Genomic DNA, 27,645 nt, shown 5'->3' with positions numbered 1-27,645 from the left:
CGTAGTTGTCCCTTTAGTTTGAAAATGGGGACTTGTGTGCACACCGATGAGCACCCACCATCACAGTGCTAGTTCAAAGGGAACTCAACGTAGTACAAAACAGAAGCACAGGTGCACCACTTCACAAACTATCAAAACTATATCAAACACTTGTTGAAATGATAACAAGGAATGGCGTCCAATGTTTTTGATCTTTTTTTTATTCCAATGCGTAAGAAAGAACAGCCGACGCGTTTCGTCCCTCCCGGGACTTCTTCAGGGCCAAATGATGCATGTCGTCCAAAATAAAACGGCAGCTCACAAGACAAGGATTCACGGCACGATCAGTCTCCTTCAACACACGTATCCACTCCCTCCAGTAGGTATAGCACCTGGTGAGCCGGTGACTGTCAGGAGAGGGATACTACTATAAATTTTATGCTGCTATGAGCACCGCCTTATATCATAGGACCTAGAGGTATACCACGGATTGGCACGGCTTTGCCCCATCGAACGGAACTACAAACATTAGGACCAACTGGGCTTAGTTGGTGCCCAGCCTGTATAACTCTTCACATCCTGATCAAGTCTGTAATCTTCTAAGACTTCAAAGTTGTTATTTTCCTGAGAGATCACGCTGATTTTAGCATGTACATCCCTGTCGCACACGGATCCCAGGGTGCTGATTTGCATCTAGTTCTACTTCGTTGCACTTACACAAGTTGCTGTTTTATTTTGGACGACACGCATCATTTGGCCCTGAAGAAGTCCTGGGAGGGACGAAACGCGTCGGCTGTTCTTTCTTTTTTTTTTATTTTATTTTTTTTTATTTGGCAAATTCAGATAAATAACATAGATAAATCAAAGTAAACACTGCAGGATACACTTTAAATACATGTCATATGTTACAGTATATATAGTGTCTAGGATATAATCTTTCACCTATTATAGGTATCATAATGGAGTTAGAGTAAAGACAATAAAAAAAAAAAATATATATACATTTCATCCGAGTCAATTAGCAGCATTATTTGAACCAGCAAAACATAAAATCGTATAGTCCATAAGGGGGAAATGTATAGCGAAAGGAAGCACAATAAAACAAATCAAATCATACATTCAGATCGAGATTTCCACTTTCAGCGACATACCATTTATTAATGGGCTCCCACAGCTGTTTACCTATTGCCTTCATTTTCCTACCCCTTGTGGCATAAATTGCAATTTCCTGTTTATAAATAGCCATAAATCGACTAAGCCACATTTGAAAGGTAGGGGGGTCTACATCTTTCCATCTAGCTGCCAATATTATCCGAAGTACAGCATATCCCAGGAAGAGTACCGCCTGTTCTTCCCTATTGTGACCCAGGGATTCATCATGGCCTAATAAATGTAGCGTTGTAGAGTCTCTTACTTGGTGCCCAAATACTTGGGCCCAGTACTCTAATATCATAGTTTTAACTATTACCAATGAAGGACATTCGGAAAACATATGCAAGAGATTTGCAAGTGGTTGTTTACATCTAGGACAATTGTCGTTAGTTCTTAGCCCCCAAGCGAATAGTTTTGCTGGTGTATAGTATAAATTGTATATGGTTTTATAATATTGGGCCTTTAAATTAGAGGCTATGAAAAGCTTTGCTGAAAGAGCTAATGAGAGATCAATATCTACATTGGGGTTTGCTAATTTCGAGGCCCAAGATTGTTCCGTACGTTCGAGGTCGTCTGGAGTATTGGTCAAAAACATCTGATATAAGACCCCAATTCTTGTAGAATGTTTCCCTATATTATCCAATAAAGGTATATTATCTAGTAAAATTTTTGGGGTAGTATTGCAGATGGTGGACGATATTTGATAAAATTTCAAAAAATCGCAGACTGGAATATTGTATCTTTCTTGAAAGGAGTCAAAAGATGATGGAATGCTATGACCAAAAAAGTCACCTATTGTATTAATTCCAAGACGTTCCCACCTCTTGGATCTAGTGTCATTAAAGATGGGGGGAATAATCTTGCAGTGCCATAGTGGTGTATACTTCGTAAATGTAGGAATTTCCATATGTTTACAAATAGCTTTCCATACTGCTCGCGCATCTAATACTGTCTTTAGTTTAATTTTTTTGTAATATGATGGTTCCACCTGTCTTAAAAACAGCCCTTTATATTTCTCCCCCAAACTAAGCTCATATATCGATGGAATATATGGGGCTAGAGTGGTTACCGGCCCGGATTTCGCGGTCAAAAGTGGGTCCATATATTGCACTAGTGTTGCCCAAAAATATAATCTTAAATTTGGTATAGCAAGACCGCCCCTGTCTTTAGGTAGCGCCAGCAGAGGGAGAGCCCGCCTTATTTTCCCATAGCTCCAAATAAACTTCGATATAAGGGAATTAATACTCTTGATAAAGTGTTCTCCAGGTAGTACAGGGATTGCTCTAAAAAAATATAACACCCGTGGAAATAAGTTCATTTTAACATAGTTGGTCCTGCCAATTATTGACAGATGTAGGTTATCTATCCTTCTAAGATCTACTTTAATTCTATCAATAAGAGGGGAGTAATTTAAATCGCTAATCTTGCTTACTTCCGTAGAGAGGCATACTCCTAGGTATGCAGCTTGTTTTACCCTGAGTACACTTTCGTAGTGTATATTATTAGTCGCTAGTACCATCGTTTTGTCTTTGTTCAAAGAGTACCCTGAATAAAGCCCAAATGCCTGAGTAATTGCCTCGATTTCGGGAATTGCCTCAGAGGGATTTGTAGTTATAACAGCGACATCATCTGCATATGCCATGATTTTCGTGGAAAAAGACCCGGTAATGACTGGTTGGATTGCGGGTGACATTAATAGCTTCTGAATAAGGGGATCAATATACAGGGCAAATAGAGCCGGGGAGCATGGGCACCCTTGCCTCGTACCTCTTTGGACCTTAATAAACTCCGACTCATTGCTACCTATGGTGATTTTGGCTATGGGGTTGGAGTATATAGCTTTAATGGCATTAATAAAGTTGTTACCAAAGTTCTTACATTTCAGAATGTTCCAAAGATACTGCCATGATACTCGATCAAATGCCTTCTCGGCATCGAGGAGGATCATCGACATCTGCCCCCCCGTGGCACCCATAATGTCGAATAGGGTTATAGCTCTCCGCGTATGGTCTGTGGTGTCTTTGCCAGGGATAAAGCCGTGTTGCCAGGGGGACACAAGGTGCTCGATAACCCCACTCAGCCGGTTTGCGAGTATTTTAGCATAGAGCTTTGAGTCGGAGTTGATCAAGGATATAGGCCTATATGAAGACGGTAATTGAGGTGGTTTGCCCTTTTTGTGAAAAATGATTATATTTGTTTGCTTCCATGACTCTGGAGGAATTGTATGATATTGCACTCCAAGAAAGAGATCAAGCAAAAGGGGGGTTATTTGATCCCCCAGAATTTTATAGAGTTCCAATGGGATTTTATCTGGTCCAGCCGCTTTGCCGTTAGCCAGCTCAGTTAAAGCGATCTCAACTTCAGTGAGCGTGATTTCTCTATCAAGATTGGCCTTAGTCGCATCGTCAATAGTTTTATATATTCCCTGATCTGGGAGCCAATTATTTAGAAAAGTTGTTATGTCACTGTTGGAGTGTGAAATATCGCTATCATAAAGCTTTTGGTAATATTTCTGGAAAACTCCTACAATATCTTTAGGGGTTGTATGTTGGTTACCCTCAAATTCTATCTTTTTAATATTGCCCAGTGATTGTTTTTGTCGGGTACGTAATGCTAACTGCTTTCCCACGTTTTCTCCTGCTTCATACAGCTTAGTCTTATTGGCCTGATAGGTTTCGGCAGCTTTTTGAATGAGCATACTATTGATCTCGTTTTTAAGTATCGTTATTTTGTTTAGAGTTTTTCCAGGCTCTGAAGTAGAGTCTGCTTGGCCTCTTTGAGCCTGATTTATTTGGGAGGCGTGATAAGTCTCGAGAAATGAGAGTTCTTTCATGCGTTGTATATTGATTTGTTTTTCATTCTTTCGTTTATTTGCCACAAATGAAATGGTTTCTCCCCTCAATGCTGCTTTAAAACAATCCCATACAATTAAGCGGGACGTGCTAAACCGATTGCAGTCAAAAAAAGATTGGGCCCATGATTTTATATGCGTTACATATTCCTGGTTGACCAGTAATTTCCTGTCAAAGGTCCATTGACTCTGTGGCTTGGCCATACTAGCAGTATCGAAAGTAATGGTTAGCGCGTTGTGATCTGATATTGTTTTCGGGGATTTGGTTATTTCGATAATATCCGCCTTCTCTATAGATGTCATGATATAATCGATTCTAACGTATTTATTATGGGGAAAGGAGAAGTATGTAAAGCCATCTGTGTTTGGTCCCCGAAACAGCCCCCAGATATCGACTAGATTATGGCTTTTCATCGTCTGCCTTAGTGCTCTGTATACCTTCGGTTTACGCCCTTTATACTTTACAGACGGGCCGTTTTCTGCGGGCAGCCCCATATCAATATTAAAGTCCCCGCAAAAAATCAAAGGACCGACCCAGGAAGCCAGTTCGATTTCAAGTTCCTGAAAAATATCTGGGTCGTCTAAGTTGGAACCATAGATTACACAGATAGTAATACCGAGCTGCAGCTGAACTATGACCCATCTTCCATATTTATCGGCCAGTTTACGAATTGGAGAGCCTATTATAGGTTTAGCTAGGATGGCTACCCCTCTGATTTTTGATGTCTGGGATGTAGTAGCCATAAGGTTATAACCGGGTATTTTAAGTAAGTCTCTGTCTGCGTATGATATGTGTGTTTCTTGTAAACATATTATATCGACTGGGTTCTGACGTGTCAATTGATATAGTTGGATCCTTTTATTTTTATGATTAAGGCCTGCAATATTCCATGTGCATAGGCTTATTCTCCCCATTTGTCGGCATGAAAGTCTGGCCCAGATTTAGAATATAGGAACCTTGCAGCACTAATATTCTCAAGCCTCTTAGTACAGTTTTGCTTATTACTTTGGTTTTGCTGGTTGTGGTGGTTATGTTGTTTTTACTGATTTACATTTACATTTACATTGAACAGTAGATTTAGTGTACATCTCGGCTTGTGTCCGTGTTTGCCAAATTTTTTTTTTGCATTTTTCCCCCCCCTGCACCCCCTTCCCCCCCTCGATCACCACCCTGATCGTCCCCCCCATCCCCAACCCCCACCCCCAAACCACCACCCTTTGAGGCATATAGACTCTAGCTAGAGTCTGTAGTGATGGAGAGACATCTCTCGCGCTGTGCCATATTATAACTCTTGTGTTTATCTGTTAGCACTTATATGGGCTAGTGGAGAGATACTAAAAGAGGTTAAATACAGTAAAGGTTTACAATTCTAAGACCTTATCATGCCCACTGAGGTAACATACAAACCCATAAGTGCCGAACAATAGATTACTAGAAAGGCATTGTATTCCTGCCCTAGGCAATTAGCATAGGGAAAAAAAATAAAAAAATAAAAATAAAACCAAAAAATTTATATAAATAAATAATATAAGCGTCAATATTAGAACCAGATAACCTCTATAACTATGCTTTCATTTTCTATGTAATAGGTCATAGCCATAGATCATCGCCAACCGAGAAATTAAAGGGGGGAAAGAAAAACAAAAAAGGGAAAGAAAAGATAGAAAAAGCCCATAGTAATCACTAATCACTAATCCTTAATCTTAGTCATTATATCATATTTCCCATATTAGGTCAGACTGTCTAAGAAAACTTTCGCTTTGATTTCAGAGGTAAACATTTTTACCTGACCCTTATATACTATCTTAAGCGTAGCAGGGTTATTTAAATAGACTTGGGCGTTTTTGTCCGTAAAGGGTTTGATTAATTGACGGAGCCGCCATCTCCGCTCCACAGTTGTGTGACAAAAGTCCGGCCTAACAAAATACGAAATGTCGCCTCGTATCCGATGTGCATCCGGCCTCGCCTTCTCTGCAATAGTTTGGCGCAAGAGAAAGTTGCCGAAGTACACCAATATTGCTCTGGGGTATCTGCTCTGTGAGTTATTATCCCGTAGTGTAAACGGGGTTCTGTGGACTCGTTGAACTTCTAAGTCCCAATTCCAAGCAGATAGTTCGGGAAATGTATCCTTGAGGAGCTGAAGAACAAAACCGCGTATATTATCTCCTTCGCTTTTCTCCGGGACCCCCAATATCCGGAGGTTATTGCGGCGCATGCGATTTTCCATCTCCTCGAGCTTCCACCTTACGTCGGTCAGCTCTGCCTCGTGGGCATCAACCTGCTCTTTCACCGCTGTTGCCTCAGCCTCATTAACCACTATCCTGTCTTCCATATCTGCCATTCTTGCATTGGAGGCCGCCACAGATTTGGAAAGCTTTCGTACCACGCCTTGCACTTTTTGTAGGGCTTGCTGGGCCTTCCGACCATCTTTTGAGGTTTGTTCCCTGTGGGAAGCGATCGCCTGCAACACAGTGTCCATTACTGTTGTTAAAGTAGCATTTTGCTCCTTCGAGGGGGAAGGCCCTTGTGGGATAGAGGTTGCCGCAGGAACATAGTCCCGGATACGCCCTGGTACACCATGATGGTTTCTTTTTTTTTTCATTGTATGCTTCCCCATTGAGGTTCTGTCCAATAGCTCATCTTCGTCCGCGTCGCTATCTTGCGTGCTGGTGCCAGAGCCTGAGTGTGAATCGGATAGGGATAGGGAATATAAATCAGAGTCCAATTCTTGATCCCTTCCAGGGTCCATTCGGCCTTCGGAGATAGTATAGAACTCTGTTGGTTCCAGGTCTGTATCAGAGATGATCCCAGCTCCACTAGCAGGGTCCGGCGTGGGCGTGGGCGCCACTGCCCCCTCTCTATTAACGTATTCATTGCCCAATATAGTGCCTACAGCCAAGGCACCTTGTGTCTGAGTTATAATGTGTGCATAGTGGAGTGGCTCTATATAATCCTCCCCGTTAGCCCCCTCATTAGCCATATAGGGTGTGGCAGGTAGGGTTTCAGATAGTGTTTCAGCCTGTATCGGGTTAGATATGATAGCTTGGCTAGCTGTTCTTTCTTACGCATTGGAATAAAAAAAGATCAAAAACATTGGACGCCATTTCTTGTTATCATTTCAACAAGTGTTTGATATAGTTTTGATAGTAATAAGCATTCATGATGTGTCTATCTATATACATATATACGTTTTTTGTGTAGGTCATTCTTGGCAAAGCGACAGTGGAGCACTGTATAGGGTCAAAGGCAAAGACACAAACAATCAGTAATTAGTGGAGTCTGGATCCCATGAGTAAAGGTGCAATCATATTTTGTTGGGATGTAGTGCTCATTTAGTGAAATTGGACCAGTGTTGTGGATATAACGATAAAAAGATGTTGTTCCAGATCATGGGTACAGAAATTGTTACGGCCTGTTGCTTTGTTCTTTCTTGCACTAGTTCATCTCTAGCCTAACAGTGTCCTTACTGTCGGTGTTCATAGAGCCCCTGGAAATTGTGAGCATGTCAGTCAGGCAAGTAGTGTGCCTGTCTTATGATTTGGTAGGTGATGCAGATGGTTTTGAAGATGGTGTGGGATAGCAAAGGAACCTATGTAGTTTTGTCAGTGTTGAAGTAATGTGGTAATATTCCTTCAGGCGCTTCATGAGATGTGTTGTTCCTGTATGATACCTGTAAGAAGAACCAGTGTAGAGTCTTGGAGGCCATGTAGCAAGACATTGACACATAGAAGCATGAGTGGTTGAAAGGCAGTTTGAAAGTTGCTTTCTGGGAAGAATCCTTTAACTTTCATCTTTAGAGATAGCTAGTAACCGGTCATCTTGTTTTCTTTCACTTTGTATTCCTTAAGTACTTTTGGTGTCTAAAATGAATGCAAGTCTACTGACATTGCGTGGAAGTTAGGGTTCGCATCCATCCAGGTTCTTGCAATTGAGTCCGGTTTGGACTAGTTCTTGCTTGTTGTTCTTGTTAAATAACAGTTCTGTATTCGTGTTGTTCGGCTTCAGGACATTTCAGAGCATCCTGTGATGAATGAGTTGGAGACAGTATTTGAGACTTTAGATGTCTAGAGTGAAGAAATGTAAACGTAGAGATGTATGCCATTGGAAAATTGGTGAATTTAGATGCTGTGATAGAGTTTCAAAGAGCTCCACATAGATGTCGTAGATAATAGAAGACATGTTAAATCTCTGAGAGACATTCACTGGTGATAGCAATCTTCTGGAACCTGCACGTGCATATGTGAAAGAACTGATGTCAGTTAAATAGCTAGGAGGAGAACCAGTGAAGGACGTTACCTGTAAATCCCATTCAAGAATTAAGGGTGGTGATAAGGGTAGGATGATAGATGGTGTTGAAGTTGGCTGAGTGTTACAGCCATATCAGGAGGCAGTGATCCCCTTTATCTGTGGTCAGGAAAGAATAATTAGTGATTTGTAATTTAGTGGTGTTCTAAAGCATTATCTAAAGCCTGATTGGTAGTCATGAGTTGGAAGGTCGGTGTGGATATTGATCTTAGATTTGTCCACAGACTTTTTTTAATGATCTCTGCAGTGAAGTGTAGCAGTTTAGCAATGTCATCCTGCTCTACGTTGGGTTGCTTGAAGAGTGAGAGTATCAGGTCTGTACTGATGACTCAAGGCAAGATCTAATGAGTGAGGAAGCATTTACAAAAGTGAGTAGGATTAAGAGAACATTTCAGGAGAGTTGTTTGATGAAGGACACAGGTAAGACATTACCTTCATATGTGTGCATAGCAGTGTTAACATAACAGCAACGTTACAATAAAATCCTTAGATAGAAACTGGAAATTATTTTTTTTAATTAATGTCAGCAAAGGATATATGTGTCTTATGAATACCTAACAGATATATTACTTCAGTTTTTGGGATATTATTCTGATATCACTTGGGTATAATTAGACTTTCTTCTTTTGACCATTCATGGTGTGTAGAAGGAGGGTTGTGTATGTGCTGAATATAGGAAACACGTAGTAGTAAACATATTAAACTGCGTGTCTGGATTTCAAAATCGTTGTACATGTAGAGTCAGTTGACATCACACCGATCTACATCCCTTAAAATCAATAAGAGGGCGGTGTATTTTCTCTGAATGTGAAGTATAGGCCTCCGTTTTTGCAGAGTAACAATTCCAGACAAGTTCATCCTCAGTAGTAGTCGTCTCCAAATAGAAAACGCCAATAGAAATATGTCATTTTACTCCTTCTATGTGATGTTGTGGATATCTGTTTAATGAATAAATACCTTTCCCTCCGTTGATGTACCTTGGATTTACAAATGCAAATGTCACTTTCATTATTGCAGTGGAGAAAAAAACAAAGTCTCCAGGGGTGGACCCTAAGCAGTTGGCAGCGGAGCTTCACAAAGTGTCTCTGCAGCAGGCCCCTTCAGCGGTCTCCTCCGCAGCTGACAAAGGGTCATCCCATGGCCAGTCTGGGGCCACATCAGCGGCCTCCAGTGCAGTCCCCAGCCCGGGGCAGCCGGGTTCGCCATCAGTGAGCAAGAAGCGACATAGCGGCAAGGTAACACTACCATGTTGTACTTTCTTGCTATTGAGTGATGTTGTGTTGGCAAAAGTGCTAACAGTGGTTCTTATTGAAAGCATCTTGCATTGTACAAATCGACATATGCTGAAGAAAGCTTATCATTTACCCCGTAAATGATCGCGATTCGCGACTCTGCTGTGGCAGTAACTTTCTTAAAACCTATACATGTAGTAACGGAGGAGGTCTCCCTGGAGACCTCCTCTGAGCCGAACCTGCAAAATGGACAAAACTTATTACATCTCTAATTAACACCATTAACAACGGCTGCCCCATTCCCGACTCCTGGAAGGGGGCTGAGGTCGTACCTATTTTCAAAAAGGGGGCCAGGGACGAACCAGCCAACTACTGTCCCATAAGCTTGATAGACTCTGTTCAAAAGGTTGTTGGCCTGGTGGTGCTGAGAGGATTCTGACGTGGGCTGATGAGCACAAGATCCTCTCCGATTACCAGGCCGGATTCAGGGCAGGCACTGGGACGATCGAACAGGCGTTCAGGTTACTCCTCCTTTATTGGAAGGTTGTCCAGATAGGCAAAGAAAATATTAAAAGCTTGACCAATGTAGGTACCATCTTCTTCCTGCTTATACTGTAGTGGATTTCTAAAAGGAAAGAGGGAAAGCCCTCAAGATTTTCTTGGGGTAGTAAGCATTGGGAGTTGTGTTATAACATAACTGAAGCAGCATTGTGTTTCAGAGGTAATCTCCAAAACATAATCAAATACGTAGACCAATTAACGACATGAACAAAACTGCTCAAATAAGCAAAGTGACTGGAAGACAGGCACAGTGAGGATTCTCTACCCTTTTCATCTTTGGTTCCTTGGCAACCAAGTCATGGTTATTTGCATAAAAGTACATCTTGAGGCAGTTAAATCAGCAGATTGTCAACCTCTCCATACTTGCAGACTAAATACCAGCGGGACATGTAAATTGTTGCCAGTAAATGCACCCTTTATAGGTCTCGGTTGCAGCACAGCTGTCTTCCAGACCTCCTGCTTTCAATGTTCATAGAGTGGGCTTTAGGTCAGTCCTCTTGAGCCACGTGCCCATTTTGGTCATTGGCTTGAGGCATTGCCAGTCACTTAGTTGATCAGCAGAAAGGAGTATTGGTCTTTCAGCTACAGTTATCTGGCTGTCGGGTGTATCGGATCACTTGGTATGGTGTACTTTCACTGTAATGCATGAAGGGCTATTTGAACATCCTAGACCACTATCAGCATTTCTCTATCGCCTTTGCTCATTGCCTTAGTCTTATTGGCATTGCCCTGCCCCCTTCTGTTTTCACTCGCAATGCAAGTGAAATCAGAGGCATTTTCTGCAGCTTCATACTCATGACCTGTCAGCAGGCCAGTAGAACCCCCCTCCCGCCCCTCCCAAAAAACAGAAACGGATGGCAAGGTCATAACATTGTTTGGGTGTCTGTACCACAGGTTTTTGACATTTACAAAACGCGGCATAATTACCTTTACTAACTCCAGCCTGGATCACTGCCATAGGGCGCATCAATGTTAACCTTTTCAACGGAGAATGCTGTGAGTTTGAAGGCTGGCCTTTATTAGATATTCTTCCTTCCCGGCCCTAAGACCAGCACTGTTCTTATGTGTCTAGTCTACACTGCGAAATGATGTGAGCTGCTGAGTAAATTTAAGCTACAGGGATGAATTGTTCCCATTCCTTCAAAGGCATGATGTTCAAACTCAGAGCGCTACCGCCATTAGGTCCAGAAGCATCACACTGCCCAAGTGTCTGTGGACCACACTGTTGTTTATTTGCAGATAACAAGCTGCATTTCAGTCGTCGCTGAATGCAGCACAGAGGCTACATGCACAACAGTACACAAGGTGGACTTTTTCTTTGAGAAATATAACTTAGTTTGCTTGTTGAATGAAGAGAGAGCTACTCATGGCAGACATGCAGTCATTTTAAGTGAGTGTGTTAGTTCTAGCTCTATAGGTTTTTGTTTTCAAATGTTTTAATTGGGATTTTTAGGTATATCGAAAATACAGTGTTGTATGGAGGATAATAGAGATACGGATATAGGTGAGATTGTACATAAATATTACATGCATTTTTCGCATCGTGGCTTGATGAATTCAGGAGCCAATATTATTGATTGTTTAAGTACATGTATTGCTCATATTTGGTTGGGAAGCAGTAAAATAAACAAATGTGTAGAAAGATAGACTGAAAGTAGCAAATATGGAGGTCAAAATCTCAAAGCGAGTATGTTTGAATACATTTTACAGTCTGCATTCAGTATGCTATTGGCCTCTAGTTTTTGGTTTCCAGTGGGACAGTGTCTTCCTTATGATTCATCACAATGGTGCTTCTCATGCAGTACCCGTGATCTTTAAGGGAAGACTTATGTAAAACCAAACATACGCTATTATTGTATGTCGGTCCAAAATTGACTTCTTAAGTGGGATCTGGACAATCTTATCCATATTCTGTGCTCCTTTGGAACAAATACAAAGTCTTTAATTTTAAAAGACAAGCTACTACATATATTTAAGCCTTGAAACAGCCGCAATAGCGACAAAACACTTGTCGGCTGAGCCATTGCTGTAACAACATAGCAACAGTGGTGAAGATCTATGTGCTGAAGAAATATTACATTTCTGCATATGTTCTTTGCATTACAGTTTATGAACCTGACTGGAATTAGTCAGTTACATACTACATTGTGCTGTGCTCCGTCATTGATTGTATTGTTTCTATGTATAGAGGTCGTCTTTATATATTATTTTAGCACTGTGGATGGCACAGTGCAAAGACATTGAGCACGCTATGAGATATTGTAATCAGTGAAAGTAAACCTATGTGTAAACACAACAGAGGTGATGGCTACTGCTCAAAACCACTGCCATCATTTTTCTTTGTATAAATCTACTGATTCTTGACTCTGCTTCCCCTAATCTTTGAGTGGTCTTTCAAGACATTAATCAGACCTGTGGTAAGACTGTGTTTGGTTTAGTACTTTGAGTTATCTCATGCAGTTTATACAGACATTCAAGATTAAATCAAAATTGGCATTAGAGTCTGCTTTCTGGGATCGGCCCCAAAAGGTAAGACACCACATGGGCAGCAGGTTGGCAGATGCAGAGCTGTCAAGATTGTGCTGTTTTGCTCAATGTTGTAGTCATCCTGAACAATTTCTGTTTATTTCTTTTTCAAATTATTTAAAATAAGGACCAAATGACAAATGGGGAATTTTGAAGAATGAGCTTCATATAAGCAGTTTTTTCTAAAACTTTTCTGGACATGTGCAAAGTAACAAAATGTTCTTTTGTGTTCCATTTAAACAATCACTCTGAAGCAGATTAGAGTAATTGCAGTTTACACAGGTAAGGCGGCCGCCCAAGATTTACAAACTGAGATGGATTTTATGTTTTGTGCTCAATTTAGGTCGGTGTGTGCAGCCTTGGGTATCTTTTCTCCTCTGTGTTTGGTGCTCTGAAGCATTTGTAAGCAAACTATAGCATTAGATAAAAGAGCAAACATGATTGGTTTGCAGAGCTAACAGACACATTTGTCCTCCTGTTTTAATCCCCTTTAAACCATATGCTTAGATCACCATTATACACCCCCTTTTGTACTACCATTATACATCCAGCTGGCTGATGGGTGTTGGATTATTATAGTCAGTCTACACCCTCAGCGATTATTTCTTTTTGGGCTGTCGTTAGGGCATAAAAGGTGCACCTCATTTATCTTCTTCCTATACCTCTACATGCTCCATATCTCCCCTCTTCCATATCTCCTTTACGTTTTGGAGCAGTCCGTTGGGGTGCTGAGGAAATCTATCGATGCATATCTCCAGTTCGGGCCTTTGAAAGACTGGGAGGGCTGAGTTAAAGTCAGTTGCACATCAGGCCTATCAGCCTTTAAGAAGGACCAGGTCGTTGGGCAAATCTCCCACAGAAACAGGCCAGCACACCGCTGCATTCAGTTTTGCCACCTGTTTAATGGCAACTGCACTAAACCTGTCCATCCTGCTACAGATGTGAAAAGCACTTCCTCCTTGTCAAAAATGTCATTTGCGCTCTAGAGATTGGACCTTCCCCTTGAGGTCTCGTAGTATTTAACTATTAAAACTCCAACTAAAAAATAATAGTGTTTTTGGAAACAATAAAATAAAATAAATCCTTTCATTCTGACCAGTTGTCTTTTATACCAAGTCTCATATAACTTTTATTTGGTGCCTATACAAACAACGGCTTTGAGGGTAACTAAAGCACTTGTGTTTCAAAGAGCTTCTCCAGAAACATAGAATAGGGAAAACTCTGCAATACATCGGGCCCTCGGTTTGTTAGAAGGTGATATGAAGGTATTGGAGATTAAATATTTCACTAAAGCAAAATAAACTTTTCACAAATTCTCACGATAGATGCATAAGGAAGTTGCTGGAGGTTCTTCGGTGCACTTAACATGATACCTATCAGCTGTAGATTGCCCAATCAATCAAACCCTGCACTTGGGGGTTTCTTTCAATTTGAATAATGATAAGGTAAAAAAAAAACCAAAGGTTGACACAAAGATTCATAAATTGGAATATAAAATAAAAAAAACAAATCAGTTGTATGTGCTTGTAAAGTTGGTTCCATTATACAACCAGAGAACTGATCGTTGCAGAAACAGTTCTAATAGGGACATACACACCTCACAGGAGTAAGACAATGTTGTTAAAAAAACTGCATAGGAAGGATTTTTTTAGTTTGTTCCTATTGTAACACTAGCTGGAATAGAACAACTGCTCTCACAATAGGAGACCTCAAATGGCCAGGGGGCTCAGTGGACTAGAACACTCACTCCATGAATCCATCATGATCACAGGTCATGTGAGTCCATTCAGCCGTAGCTTTTTCAGAGGTCAACGAAATGAATACTACTGAGTTAGGTAGCAATACATATCTGTGATTCAGCACCAAGGTGTGGACATGTGCTTTAGACTTACACATTATTTTATATAACAAGAGTTGCAACACAATACACTTGACATGCTCATGTCCAGGTGGCCCCTGTGCTTACACTCCTGCTGCAAGTGACACATGTTCTATGCCCTGCTGTAGGCTTTCCTCAGTTTCCCCTGCTTTGACTTATTTTGCAGGGGAGAACAGATATGCTGGAGCTTCAAAGCTTAATCTTTCCAAAATGTGTGACTTTTGGAGTTTTCTCAAATTAATTTGCACTAGTCAAGATGCCAGTAACAGTGCCTTATTTCTATATGTGTTATGAAGTAAACAAGTATATACATTTCTTCCTTTTAAACTGATGATGCATGATTGAAAACATTCTTTCTCATTAAAAAAGATAAGAAACTTAACTATAGAATTAACAATTTTCCATGACAAGAACCGAAATATATCGTCATCTCCATGAGAAACCTGTTTACCTGAGTGACAAGAGAGAACGGATAGGTCACATGAAGCTCCAATGCATAGTGGAATACAAAGATGGCACTCCTGCAAAACTATACTTTGAAGAGGTACCACAAGTAATATTTATTAAGAATAGGTTGGTGCATTTAATCTCAGTAAATACTAAGTCAGCTCCGGGTTAAGCACTACAGGAGTGAGTTCTCAAGTTTCATCAGAAGATAAATTAAGATTTGGGGCACAGTGTCCGCTTTTGGTACTGAGGCAAACCTATACCATTGATATAAAGTCCTAAGGCACACGCTTACTTATTGCACTACAAGTGATGAAAGCGTGGCTCTCAGTTTGTTAGTCTGATTTCGTTTCTTAAAGTCTTCATTACACATCCAGCAAATAATATTCAGAAATGCATACTATCTTTCTGTCATTAATACTGCAGTTTATTTTGCGTGAATTGTAACTAAATAGTTACACTTTGAATGGTAGAATTATAGTATATCTGATCTCATCATATTTCATATTGAATTAAACCACTGACTGTATGCTAATATTTGCATCTCCTAATCATTTTGCAGAAGCCTATCATTGTATGATATCCTTCGAATTTAGTTCAGGGACATGACGTTAATATAAGACCTTGCCTCCTGCAATGCAACACTCTTTAGTGCCTGCAAGCACAGCCATCTCAAGTGATAGACAGCACTGCCATCTAGGCCTGTTAGAAATTGAGTTATTAGTTGAAAGAGGTGAGTCCCCACTCAACGCAATCCTTGTCTGGGTGAACCACAAAAGCCAGTAAATTAACCTGTGCTTAACCCTCTAATAGCGTGGCACAAAAGAAGTGAGGCTTAACCTAGAAGCAATGTGTAAAGTATTTATGCAGCACGAAACAGTAATAAAGTAAAAACACACCATAAGAAAAATCCTGAACCACTTTAGCAAAATAGAATAAATGGTAACATCTGGTCACACTAGGCCTGTGGAGGGAGTCGCAAGTTCAGGACAACCTCAATGGAGTGCGGGTCGGGTACAGAGACCAAGTTAGTCTAGCTGAAGATTAACCTTTTCAAATCTGGTGCAAAGGGTAGTGTGCATTAGCAGGGGCAATGAGGTGTAGACCTTTGGCACAAGGAGCAGGCTTGGCGATGAGGACAGTCGTTGCTGTAGTGATAAGAGCTGATCTTTGCTGGAGCTTCTCATTGGTTAATTGTCACAGACGTTTGCTGTTAGTGCGAAGTGCAGGTCATGTCTTGCCGGCAGTCGTGGACTGTATCTGTCAGTTTGGAAGAGCATGAAGAGGTCACTTTGCAGTTAGCACAAAACTTCTGTAACTTCACCTTTTCTTCAGGAGTAGTTCTCACTGATGCCTGCTAAGGTTCGAGAACTTGGGGGGTGTTGGACTTGTCAGCCTTAGGGTGATCTTCCCCCAAACGTTTTGCCTCTCCTCCTATATTTTGCCGAACCTATTTGTGCTGCCCTCAGGACTTTGGGCACTTTAACACTGCTAACCAATGCTAAAGTGCTTCTGCTCTCTACCTGAAGCCTGTTAGATTGGCTTATACCCAATTGACATATTACATTTTCTTGTAATTCCCTAGTACAATGGTACACATGTGCTCAGGGCCAAGGTTCTTGGCAAAAACAAGCTAGATAGATAGTTGGATATGATGGATGGATGGATGGATGATAGATAGATAGATAGATATTATTGCACAATTACTTAAAATCATTGCAATTCTTACAAAAATATATTAAAAACAATTTCCATTTTCTGTTAAAAAGAGTTAATGTCTGGCAAGGCTAAAAATCGGAGTGATCTTCAATAGATAGCGTAGATTTTATTGCAGATATGAATTTCCGGGCGGCCAACTGGGCAGAGTCACCCTTCATGCACTCTTCTAGTGCCTCTTGGCATGTCCGTACATTAAGGATGCACCAGATGGGACGCAGCCAAAACATTTGCAGGGAACGCAGTATCTTACAAATATAAATAACGTGAATTAAAGTTTCTTCCCCTTTGCTGCAAAAGCGCCACTAGGAGGGCGTGTCTTCCTTGTACCTCTAGCCATACTTATATGTAGGCTGTGGGGTTTTAGGTTTAAACCTATAATAACTGATATAGCCCCACTAAAAGAAAAATAGCCCTCATCGGTGAAAACATATAAACACTGAAAAAACACCTGGACAACCACAAACTAAATGCCATTCAAAGAAAGGAAAAAGAGAATGAAAGAGTAATTTTTTTTTTCTGAAGGGGTCAATACAATGTAATTTTGTTTTACAAGTAGCAGTAAGATAGACTGGCTAACAATATTCTGCTTGAGTTTTGTTCTTTAGGGATGCCACTAAAATATTGTTTCTTCTTCCTTTTACTTTTTCAGTTTTGTGGCCTTTGGTCTAAAGATGCAGGGTTTAGTTTCATGTTTTAGATCTAGTTTAATTATGTTATAAACTTTAGAGAATCAGGAAATATCAAACTAATATTTGATATATTGGCTGCATTTGATTCTTTCAGCGATAGGTAACATGGCTGGTTTCATAAAAATCTTTCCTAATATGTGTCATCACACTTACCCACAGAGAATGGGTAAAAACCCTAAATACATCAGACCATAGTTTCTAGTGGGTCAGTATTGATAGTAGGTGAATTGCCAACGCCTCAGGCTTTAAACATTCAATGCAAGGTTTAGTGACAAGTATATATATGACCAAGCATCTGGGATAGTGGTGAAAACATGACACCAGACTTTTGGAAAACATGGAACGCAGTGTCACTTGTAATGCTCTGCAAAAAAGGTTATTTCCAAGTTCAACAAAGATTGGAGTGATATTGTTTGTAGTGATTCAGCTACGTATATAAAAAAGTTGTGGGATGACCTGTCAAAATTGATACCCGAGCTGAAGTGATTCCCTGTAGTAGATCCTTACCACTTGTTAGATGGTATGCTGAAAGCATCTTTACAATCTTAAGAGTTAATGAGGGATGCTATTGACTTTTTAGTCCATTCTGGTACATTGGTTTCTAATGGACAGGAACTAAAACGCAAATATTTATCATTTTGTGCTTTATGTGGCATCAAAGAAAGAGTCATCCCAACTGTGTCCCCTAGCAGATGGTTCTCAGCCCAATGGGCTAAGAATGCTGAGAGGGCCTTTTCACAGACGTTTACATGGGAAGGAAAGAACAAGTGCATATGACCCAAAGACTCACTGAAGAAGTATTGTATGGTGTACTACAATAAGATTAATTTGCAAAAATCTGTTTGGACCTCATATATACTATAAGTACACTGTCTATATACCATGTTCTTTCAGTGCAGAAAGCAAGCAATAATAAAAGCAAAACGTTCCATAAACACTGGAAAACACTTTTTCTGTTGTTTTTAGTGGCGTGAAAATGTGTAACCACTGATAACAACTGTTTTTTAAGATATTGAAAACACTGAAAAAACCCCACCAGAATTTACCAAAAATAGAAACTGAAAACAGGAAAGCCTACTTATATGCCATCCGAGGGTTTAGACCAAAGTGTAATCCCATTAAATGGTATTTCACTAACGGCTTCAGGAGGGATGTGAAATAGTGTGGTAGGGCTTCACGATCATAAAGTTTTGATGCCCAGCTGCCATGAGAACGATTTTTCACGGCTAGCACATCATGTTCAGCTGACAAGAACTTGTTTGGTTAACAGTTTTGCGGCCACACCTGTGGGTAACGAGCTTTACTAGATTTCATGGGCTTCCAGTGCATCCATAAAGTGTGTTAAAAATGTACTCCAAGTGAATCTATGGTTGTTTATCGCGGACCAAATGTAGCTCTTTAACGTAGAGTCTAGGGCATTTTTGGTTTTCTAGACAGTAGGTTATAAATCTTGCATTCAAAATCCAATGTTGAGATGACAGGTTAAATTACAAATGGATTTGGGCATGAGATGTTGAGTTTGGAAGATGGAACACTGCGGAAACAGGCTGATTACACTCATCTAGCCATGTGAACATTTTATCTTTCACGGTTAAGGCTACTGTTGGTAAAAATTTGGCACCCATTACATGAATTAGCGGCGATAAATCCGGAGTGTTCAGGCCTTTCCTCTTTCTTAAGAAAGCCCCCTCTAGGCAGTGGGCCACTCCTTGCATTGCTGCAATATGCAGTGCCTATCTTTCTCTGTGATCTATCCAGACTCCCAGGTACTTATATGTGGCCACTACGCTGAAAACCCAGTGGCAGTGGGTTCGCGGCTGCTGTAGTCGCGTGTGGGCTTGCCTCTGAATTTTTAACTACAGGAAATTTTAGAATCATTTACTTGTTTGTATTTCTTACTTTTCGCCGCTGCCTGCCCTCTCAGTCCATCTCCCGCTCCCCTAGCCCCGGTCCGGCACGGCTGAGTGCCGCTTGTTCCGGAGGGCTGACGGGGTTGCGGGCGCTATCTTTGGAGGGGCAGTGGTGACCTACAGGATAACGCTCCAGTCATCGCGCACCTAGCCTACAAAAGAGACGCCCCATGCGCACGCGCAGCGGACGCGCACAGCGTGCGTGCCGGCGATGCGCCAAAGGCAAGCCCTTCTGCACCCGTCCGCGGCCGACCGGGGCAAGGGGCATCTCACTATGCCCGATTTCTGACTTACACCTCCGAGCAGTTATGTTCATACCAGGGCCCCGGGTTTCTGTGTCCAGCGACCCTGGCCCTGATTGACAAACTCGGCCTTGCCCGTACAGACCCCATTCCCTCCCTTCCAGCTATCCTGCCACCATCGCCACGCCCATCCTCCGTTACACTCCATCCTTCCCCTCAGCCCAATTTTGTACCCACCATTTCTGCCTTCCTTCTTAACACTAGGTCGGCAGATAAACACTATTTAGAACTGTTCGATTTTTTTAGATACCCACAAACCTGACCTTCTGTTTCTAACCGAAACTTGGTTCTGTTCCGATTCACTGCCAAACGTGCTTGCAGCGCTTCCCTCCTCCTACTATGCCCTTCGCGCCGACCGGCCGGAGGGGAGAGCTGGAGGCGGCGTTGCTCTGATTGCCCGTGTAGGACTTCATTTCCAATTATTATCACCCCCCCTCTATTACAGCGGTCGATTGCCTTGTGGTACATTACGCTTCTTTTCAAGTCCCAATTACCTGCGTCTTAATCTATCGCCCTCCCCACCCAAGGCCACATTTTATTTCTGATATCCAGGAGCTGTTGGCTACGCTGGTAGTTAATAATTCCTCTGTTCTGGTATTGGGGGATTTTAATTTCTGGCCCGCCGACCCGGCGGAGGACGCCATATCTAAAGAATTCACCGAACTCCTCCTCAGCTTAAATTTCGTGTCTCATGTCCACATACCTACTCACATCCGAGGTCATACTCTGGACCAAATTTGGTCACTCAACATTCTGGTCACCGCCCCCATTGTTACACCCTGCATTTGGTCAGACCACTTCCTTATTTTATTTTTTTAGACTTAAGTCTTGCAAAAAAAACCTCTTTTCCAAAAAATACTTGGGCTCGGAACTGGAATAAAGCCGATATTCCCACTCTTTGTTCGTCTCTTTCAGCCTCTTGCCCTGTTTTGGATGGACTTACCCCATCATCCCAAGCAGACTCTCTCAGTAGTTGGCTCGCTAGAGCGTGTGACCAAGTAGCCCCCCTGAAGCGCGTCACAATTAGACGTGCCCATGACGCAAACAGATGGTTCTCTGAAGACCTCAAGGAGAAAAAATTGCGCGACGGGCAGAGCGCGCCTGGAGGCATGCATACAGTCCTGCCCTCAAATTACAGTACACCTCCACCCTTAACGAATACAAAAAAGCTATTCTCCTTGCCAAAACTGATTACTTCTCTAGTAGAATCCTCTCAGCCGACAACCAGCCTAGGGCCATTTTTGCCACGGTCCACGAGCTGGCCTGCTCTGACGGAGTTACCCTCAAACCTCCCCTTCCCAATCCCTTTGCGATTCGCTCAATAACTTTCTTATTGAGAAAATCACAACTATCAAGGCCAATATACCACCACCCTCCCCCACGTTCTCCGACCCCAAAGCTCCGCCCAACACTTTTCACCTGGATCACTTACCGTCCCTGACTAGTCAAACTTTTTCCCCTTTGCTGGGCCGAGTTAAGTCAGGATTCCCCTCCGACATTTGCCCTGCATATGTTCTCAGGGAGATCTTTCTTGCTTGTCCCCAGCCCCCCCTTACCTTTCTGAATGACTCCCTTAAATTGGGCTTTGTTCCCAATTCCCTTAAGTCGGCAACAATAATTCCCATTCTAAAAAAGCCCGGTATTGATCCATCTTCCCCATCTAACTATCACCCTATCTCCCTTCTTCCCTTTCTTGGTAAAGTCCTTGAGTTTCACGTCACCAAAGTCCTTAGCTCATTTGTGGAAGAGTGTGGATGCTTAGCCTCATGTCAGGCGGGCTTCCGCCGACTACATTCCACCGAGAAGGTTGTCATCTCCGTCATGGACAAGCTTAGAGAAGGGATGGACACCAACCTGCCCAAGGCCCTTATCCTCCTCGATTTGTCCGCCGCCTTTGACATGGTCGATCATTCCAATCTTCTGACCCGTGTCAAGGCGGCGGGCATCGGGGGGTGGGCCCTGGCTTGGCTCAGTTCCTTTCTCAGCGATCGTTTTCAGGCTGTCCATCTCGGTGACTTCTCTGCTCCTCTACGTAAGGTACAGTGCGGTGTTCCTCAGGGTTCTTCCCTCTCCCCTCTTTTGTTCAATCTGTACATTTTCCCCCTGATTTTTGCTTTACAGCACATGGAGGTCACGGTCTTCAACTATGCCGACGACCTCCAACTCATTTTCAATCTTTCACACTCCCCGGGCTCTATCCACAACTTCCAATCAGTCATGACCTTCATCAGGGACTGGATGAACTACAACCATCTCAAATTGAACCCAGATAAAACTGAGCTTGTACTCACCGAAGGTCATCGCAGTCCCTGAACCCCTACCTTCTGGCCCCCCTCTCTTGGCTCTCCCCCATCACCCTCTTTCTCATTCAAAACATTAGGGATCACACTTAACCAACAACGCACACTACACTCCCAGATTAGCACTGTAGTTTCATCTTGCTTTTTCACCCTCTGCACTATTCGAAAGATTTCCCGTTTTTTTTCTTCTCAGCTCTGAAACTCATTCTTATGGCACTGGTTCTATCGCGTCTGGACTACGGCAGCATCCTGTATAATGGCATTCCTGCATATGCCCTTCGACGCATCCAACTGGTCCAGAACCAGGCCGCCCGCCTTGTCTATGGTCTCCCTAAATCTCATCATGTGACCCCTCTGCTTAAGGCCCTGCATTGGCTCCCTATTAAGGAACGTGCTCTTTTTAAGCTGGGCTGTACAACCTTTCAGGCTCGCGCTGGGACCGCCCCGCCTTCATCAGCTCTGAAATTAAGACTTATACTCCCTGCAGAGAGCTACGTTCATCCTCTCAGTCTCTTCTTTTTGTACCACGGTTTAAGAAGAATAAATCTGGAGGGATGAAATTTGCGGTTCTTGCTCCTACTTTTTGGAATACCCTACCTCCTCACATAAGATCTGCAGGCTGCTATCTTAAGTTTCGCAGGGCACTTAAAACTCTCCTCTTTCAGCAAGCCTTCCCTTCCTAGCATCTGCTCCCCTGACTTCTAGGGTCTGTGTCCTTCAGCGCCAAGAAACCGCATGGTAATCGTGCGCCTAATAAATACTTTTAAATTCAAGTTCAAATTCACTACCTCTATAGGTTCTCCTTTGATGTACTAGAAGTATTTTCTTGCTCGTTGTCTTTATACCATCATCACCTTAGTTTTTGCAATGTTGATCTTTAAAGCATTTATTTTGCAGTACGAGGTCAGTGAGACAAAGAGCCTCTCGAAGCCCACCGGGGTTTGGTCAAGAAGAATGGTGTTGTCTCCATATTGCATTGATTCGATTTTGGTGGATGCAAATTGGAGGGGAAATGCCAGAGTGCCACTCTGACAGGTCTGCTAGGTGTAGATTGAAAAATAGTGGGGCCAATATGCACCCTGCTTTAAGCATCTGTTGCTCATGATTTTATTAGTTTTGTGAATCCCTAAGGAGATGGGGGAACATAGTGGCCGCCGCTTAGATGGCCGCTGGTCTCCGTTCATAATGTAGCTTCCTTACAAGTTGCAGAAAATGCTTTTTTAAGATTTATTCTAGCTGTACCCCAGAGTGCTCCTGTTTTTAACTGTCATAGTGAACTGGGAATTGAGCATATTACTGATGTTATTAAAACACAACCCATTTTACTTTGGCATAGAGTCTGGACCATGCCTACATTAGGCTTAAATCATGAAATTATTAAGGATATAATGACCCTGGACCATGCTAAAACTATTCCCTGGTTAAACTATGTCAGAAACTTATTTAATGATCTGAACAGACCAGATTTTTATGATAAGCCAGAGTCTATTTGTTCGATATCCAGAAAAGATTTTAAAACGCTATGCCTAAATCACTTTGAGCTGCTCAGATTATCAGCGGAGATTAACAAAAAATCTGTGCTTTGGCACCAAATGACCTTGGCCTGTTATTCTATCCAACCTTACCTGATCTATTGCTTAGGAGGTTTTTTTTTTTATTTAATTTTTTTTATTGAGAGTTCATATATAACAATACAATACAGTACAAGAGACATGACATATTTGAGATCCAATTAATACAGTCTAGAAGAAAAGAATATTAAAAACAACCATACAGTTTTTAGTTATAACATTTAAATGATAAAGTGCAAAATTGTGTAAGAGCAAACAGGCAATAGACTTTCACTAATATTCAAAAGATTTTGTTAGAGTTAAAAAAAAAATATAGGAACTTTAAATTCCCTTTGAAATTTCTCAGTTAATTTTTCATAGCTAGATTTATAAAGTGCATCGTGCATATACATAACAAACCTAATAAACCAATTTTAAATCCGAATAAATAGTAGCAAGGCAAATTTAAGGATCAAACCCACTCCAAAATTTCTCATATTTTTTCAGAGCCCCTGATCTTAAAGCGTATGTTCTTTCCCTATCCTGGATTCGAAGTAATTTTATCTTCCATGCTTGGAAAGATGGGACAAGGTCTGTTTTCCAGGACTGTAATATAAGGGATTTAGCTATTAAAGAAGCTATAAAAAGGGACTCATCGTGTTGAGTGTGGATAGGAGAGCAACCTAGGACGGAAGTCAATTCATCAAGGACAATATTAGTTTTAAGGACAATTGAGAGATATTTTTCTATTTCCTTCCATAATACCTGGATTTTGGGGCATTCCCAAACAATGTGTTTCCACGTGCCTTTTCCTTCACATCGGAAACATTTGTCAGCTACTTGGGGGAAGATATTATGTCAAAAGGACGGAGTTCTATATATCAACCATTTGTTAAAGAATTGCATACGTTTAAAATTTGCTCCTCGAAAAATGGTTTTATTAAACTTATTTATTTTGTCCCATACCTGTTGATTAATTGTAATATCTTCCCTCTTTTTCCATCTTTCAATAATCTTGCTGTAGAGGTCCTGATCTTTGCCTTCTCTTAGTGTTTTAATCCAAATACTCATTTTCTTTTGTGTTTTGTTGTTAAGGATAGTGGAAATATTTTCTTTCATGAATAGATTTCCTATAGTGAGTTCTCTAAGTTTTGGATTTATCCTGATGAAGGACCAGTTCAGCATGCAGTGCGAATGGATTAACTGACTATTGATTTCATCCCAGGATTTCCATCTGTTGCCCAAGAGGAAGTCTTCAATTTTCTCAAAGCCATTCTCCTTCCAAATAGTTAATATATATTTGTCCATACATCCAGCGTCTCCCAAGCTAAAATTCATTAAATCTGTCTTGCTGCTAAAATTAGGTAATCCATAGAATTTAAAAAACTGAGTTTTCACCTTAAAGATCCACTGCAGGGATTTATAACGTACTTTTTTTGGATCTTTAGTGATTCTCACTGGGTCATAAATTTTCAATTCCAACAGCATCCTTTTGATATAAAAATCATCCGACTCATGGAGATCTAAAACAGAAAACCTGTGACTATATTGTGCAAAAGACGCAAAATAATACTCTCTAATATTTGGGAGGGACAGCCCTCCTTGTGTAAATGATAAATACAAAGTGCTCAGTGCAAGTCTGGAAGATTTTTTTGCCCATAGGAAAGAAGAAATCAGCGCTTCTACTTTTTTAAAATAAGAGGCCTGGATTGCGCAGGGAATTGCACAAACAAGGAAATTAAAAAGGGGTAATACCGACATACGAATTAGCGATGCACGCCCTATAATAGACAGGGGTAACAAATTCCACCGGTCTAAAAGTGAGCCCACCTTTTTTAGTAAAGGTAAAAAATTTAGTGCAAAAAGGTCGTCTAGGCTATCTGATACAAATATTCCAAGATATCTTTTTTGGTTTGTGTTGTATATCCGCCTGAATTCCGGAGCTAAAGTGTCTATAGTGCAGTTCACCAGAATAATTTCCGTTTTGTTTACATTAATTTTATAACCCCCTAGCTTTTGAAAATCAGAGAAGATTTTTAAGATCCTCCGTTGACTAGAGGGTTTAGAATCTATAAAAAGGGCAATATCATCTGCATACAATTTTATATTTGTCATTCCTAATATTGGGGCTGTGTCAGCTTTAATATTCCTGATGGCGATTGCGAGAGGTTCGATAAATAATGCAAATAAAATTGGCGACAGGGGACATCCCTGTCGCGTACCTCTAGTGACTTTGCAGGACCCAATATTTGTATTATTAATGATAATTTGTGCCCTAGAATTCACATACAATTGTCGTAGGAGAAAAATAAAAACATTCGGGAAATTAAAACTGCGTAAAATTGCAAACAGGCAATCCCAAGAGACTAGATCGAAGGCTTTCTCCGCATCTAAAAACCAAATTTGAGCCTTCACCTTATTAGTTTTAAAATAATCTAGTGCCTCCAATAAAAATGTAGTGTTGGAATGAAGGTGTCTGCCTGCAATGAAACCGCACTGATCGTGAGCTACCAGGGATCCTATTATTTTATTTAATCGGTTTGCTAAAAGTTTTGTAAAAATTTTATAATCTGTATTCAGAAGGCTAATCGGGCGGTATGAATTTATATTTTCCTTGTCCTTTCCCTTTTTTAAAATACTGACCACCACCGCTATGTGGAAGGAATCCGGTGGGGGACCACCTTGGAGTAAGTTATTAACTAATTTCAGAAGTTCTTTGCGTAGTGTTCCCTCAAATCTTTTAAAAAATTCGATGGGAAGGCCATCCTCACCGTTGGCCTTACCGTTGGGGAAAGACTCTATCACTTCCTCTAATTCCAATAATGTGAAATCTTGAGTAAGATAATTAATGCCCTCAAGATCTAATTTAGGTATTTCAAGTTGTTCTGAAAATTCCAAGGTAGAGTCAGATGTAGCCCCTTCAGATACTTGATAAATTCCCTCATAATGTTTTAAAAACAGTTCGCCAATAGAGGTGGTGGTCTTAACTTGTATTTTAGTAGTAGGGTCTAATAGCTGATCTATTCTATTGTGAACCTGCTTTTCTTTAGATTGCCAGGCCAGAAGCTTTCCTGTATATTCACTCTCTTCATATATTTTTTGTGCATATAGGTTGCTATTTGTCTCGCCTAAATCATAATAAAAGTTCTTCATTTTGCATTTTGCCACGTTGAGTTTGTGACCAGAGATCTTAGATCTGACCCTAAAATGCTCTTGGGCTGCCTGTGAAAGTTCAGTTTGGAGTTTGATTTTCTCCTCCCTTTTTGCCCTCAGCTTAGGGATTTCTTTAGATGTAATTATTCCACGAAGAGTGGCTTTAAAAGCATCCCAGATTATATTTAATGGGGCTGAACCTCTATTCTGTATAAAAAATTGCTCAATCCTTTCGTTAATATCTGTGCACCATTGTTGGTCAAGGAGATTAAGTTTATTAAAAAACCATCTACTTTTAGATCTAGCTTCGTGATTCCCCAGATTGACCTCCATACAAAGAGCTGCATGGTCTGAGAAAGCATTAGGTAGATGCGCATAATTGTATAATACTAAATCATGGGATGACAGAAAAAAATCTAACCTTGACGCTGAATTGTATTTTGCTGAGTGGCCTGAATACTCGCGCTTGATAGGATTTAACTTTCGCCAGTGGTCAATAAGATCAAGATCTAGTTTACAACTTTGGACTGCTAAAGCAACTTGGGGTTTATTCTGACGACGATCTTTCTTAGTCGAGTCCAATCGCGGGTTTTGCAATAGATTAAAATCTCCCCCCCAGATTATTGGCCCGGGCAGACCAGTTATTGCCTGTTTTACTTGTAGAATGACTTGAGGGTCGTCAAGAATTGGTGCATAAACTGTAGCAAGAATAACACTGACGTTATTTAATTTACTGTGTGCAACTGCCCATCTACCTCTAATGTCCGTGCAAGACCCTTCAAGATTAAACCCTACATGTCTCCCTATTAATATGGAAACTCCTCTCTGAGCCATCCCTGCAGGGGCAGATATGTTATAGCCCACCCAGCTTTTGAATAGTTTAGCTGACTCTGCATGGTCTTTATGATGGGTTTCTTGTAAATAGATGACATCTGGTGAAAGGTTTTTCAGCCAGCACTCAGTAGCATTCCTTTTACGAACGTTATTCAATCCATTAATGTTTAAAGAAATAAATTTCACCATATTATTTCATGTTCGAGATGTTGGGCGTGACCCTCAACTAATACACTAGTGTGCAAATTTGCAAAA

The 27,645-nt window shown here is 41.1% G+C and overlaps 1 protein-coding gene across 1 annotated transcript in view; it reads left to right on the top strand.

Annotated features, from left to right (window-relative positions):
• Window positions 1–27,645, top strand: part of PCLO (piccolo presynaptic cytomatrix protein) — a 1,621,199-nt gene that overhangs the window by 1,030,350 nt on the left and 563,204 nt on the right. Inside the window, exon 14 of the mRNA XM_078674179.1 lies at window positions 9,306–9,523. Coding sequence (XP_078530305.1) covers window positions 9,306–9,523 — 218 coding nt within the window. The remainder of the gene's footprint in view (window positions 1–9,305; window positions 9,524–27,645) is intronic.

Source organism: Lissotriton helveticus, chromosome 1_1 (assembly GCF_964261635.1).
Source record: "Lissotriton helveticus chromosome 1_1, aLisHel1.1, whole genome shotgun sequence".
Classification (NCBI taxonomy): Eukaryota; Metazoa; Chordata; class Amphibia; order Caudata; family Salamandridae; genus Lissotriton; species Lissotriton helveticus.
Note: the sequence above shows the minus strand (reverse complement) of the source record. Positions and strands in the feature narration are given on the sequence as shown.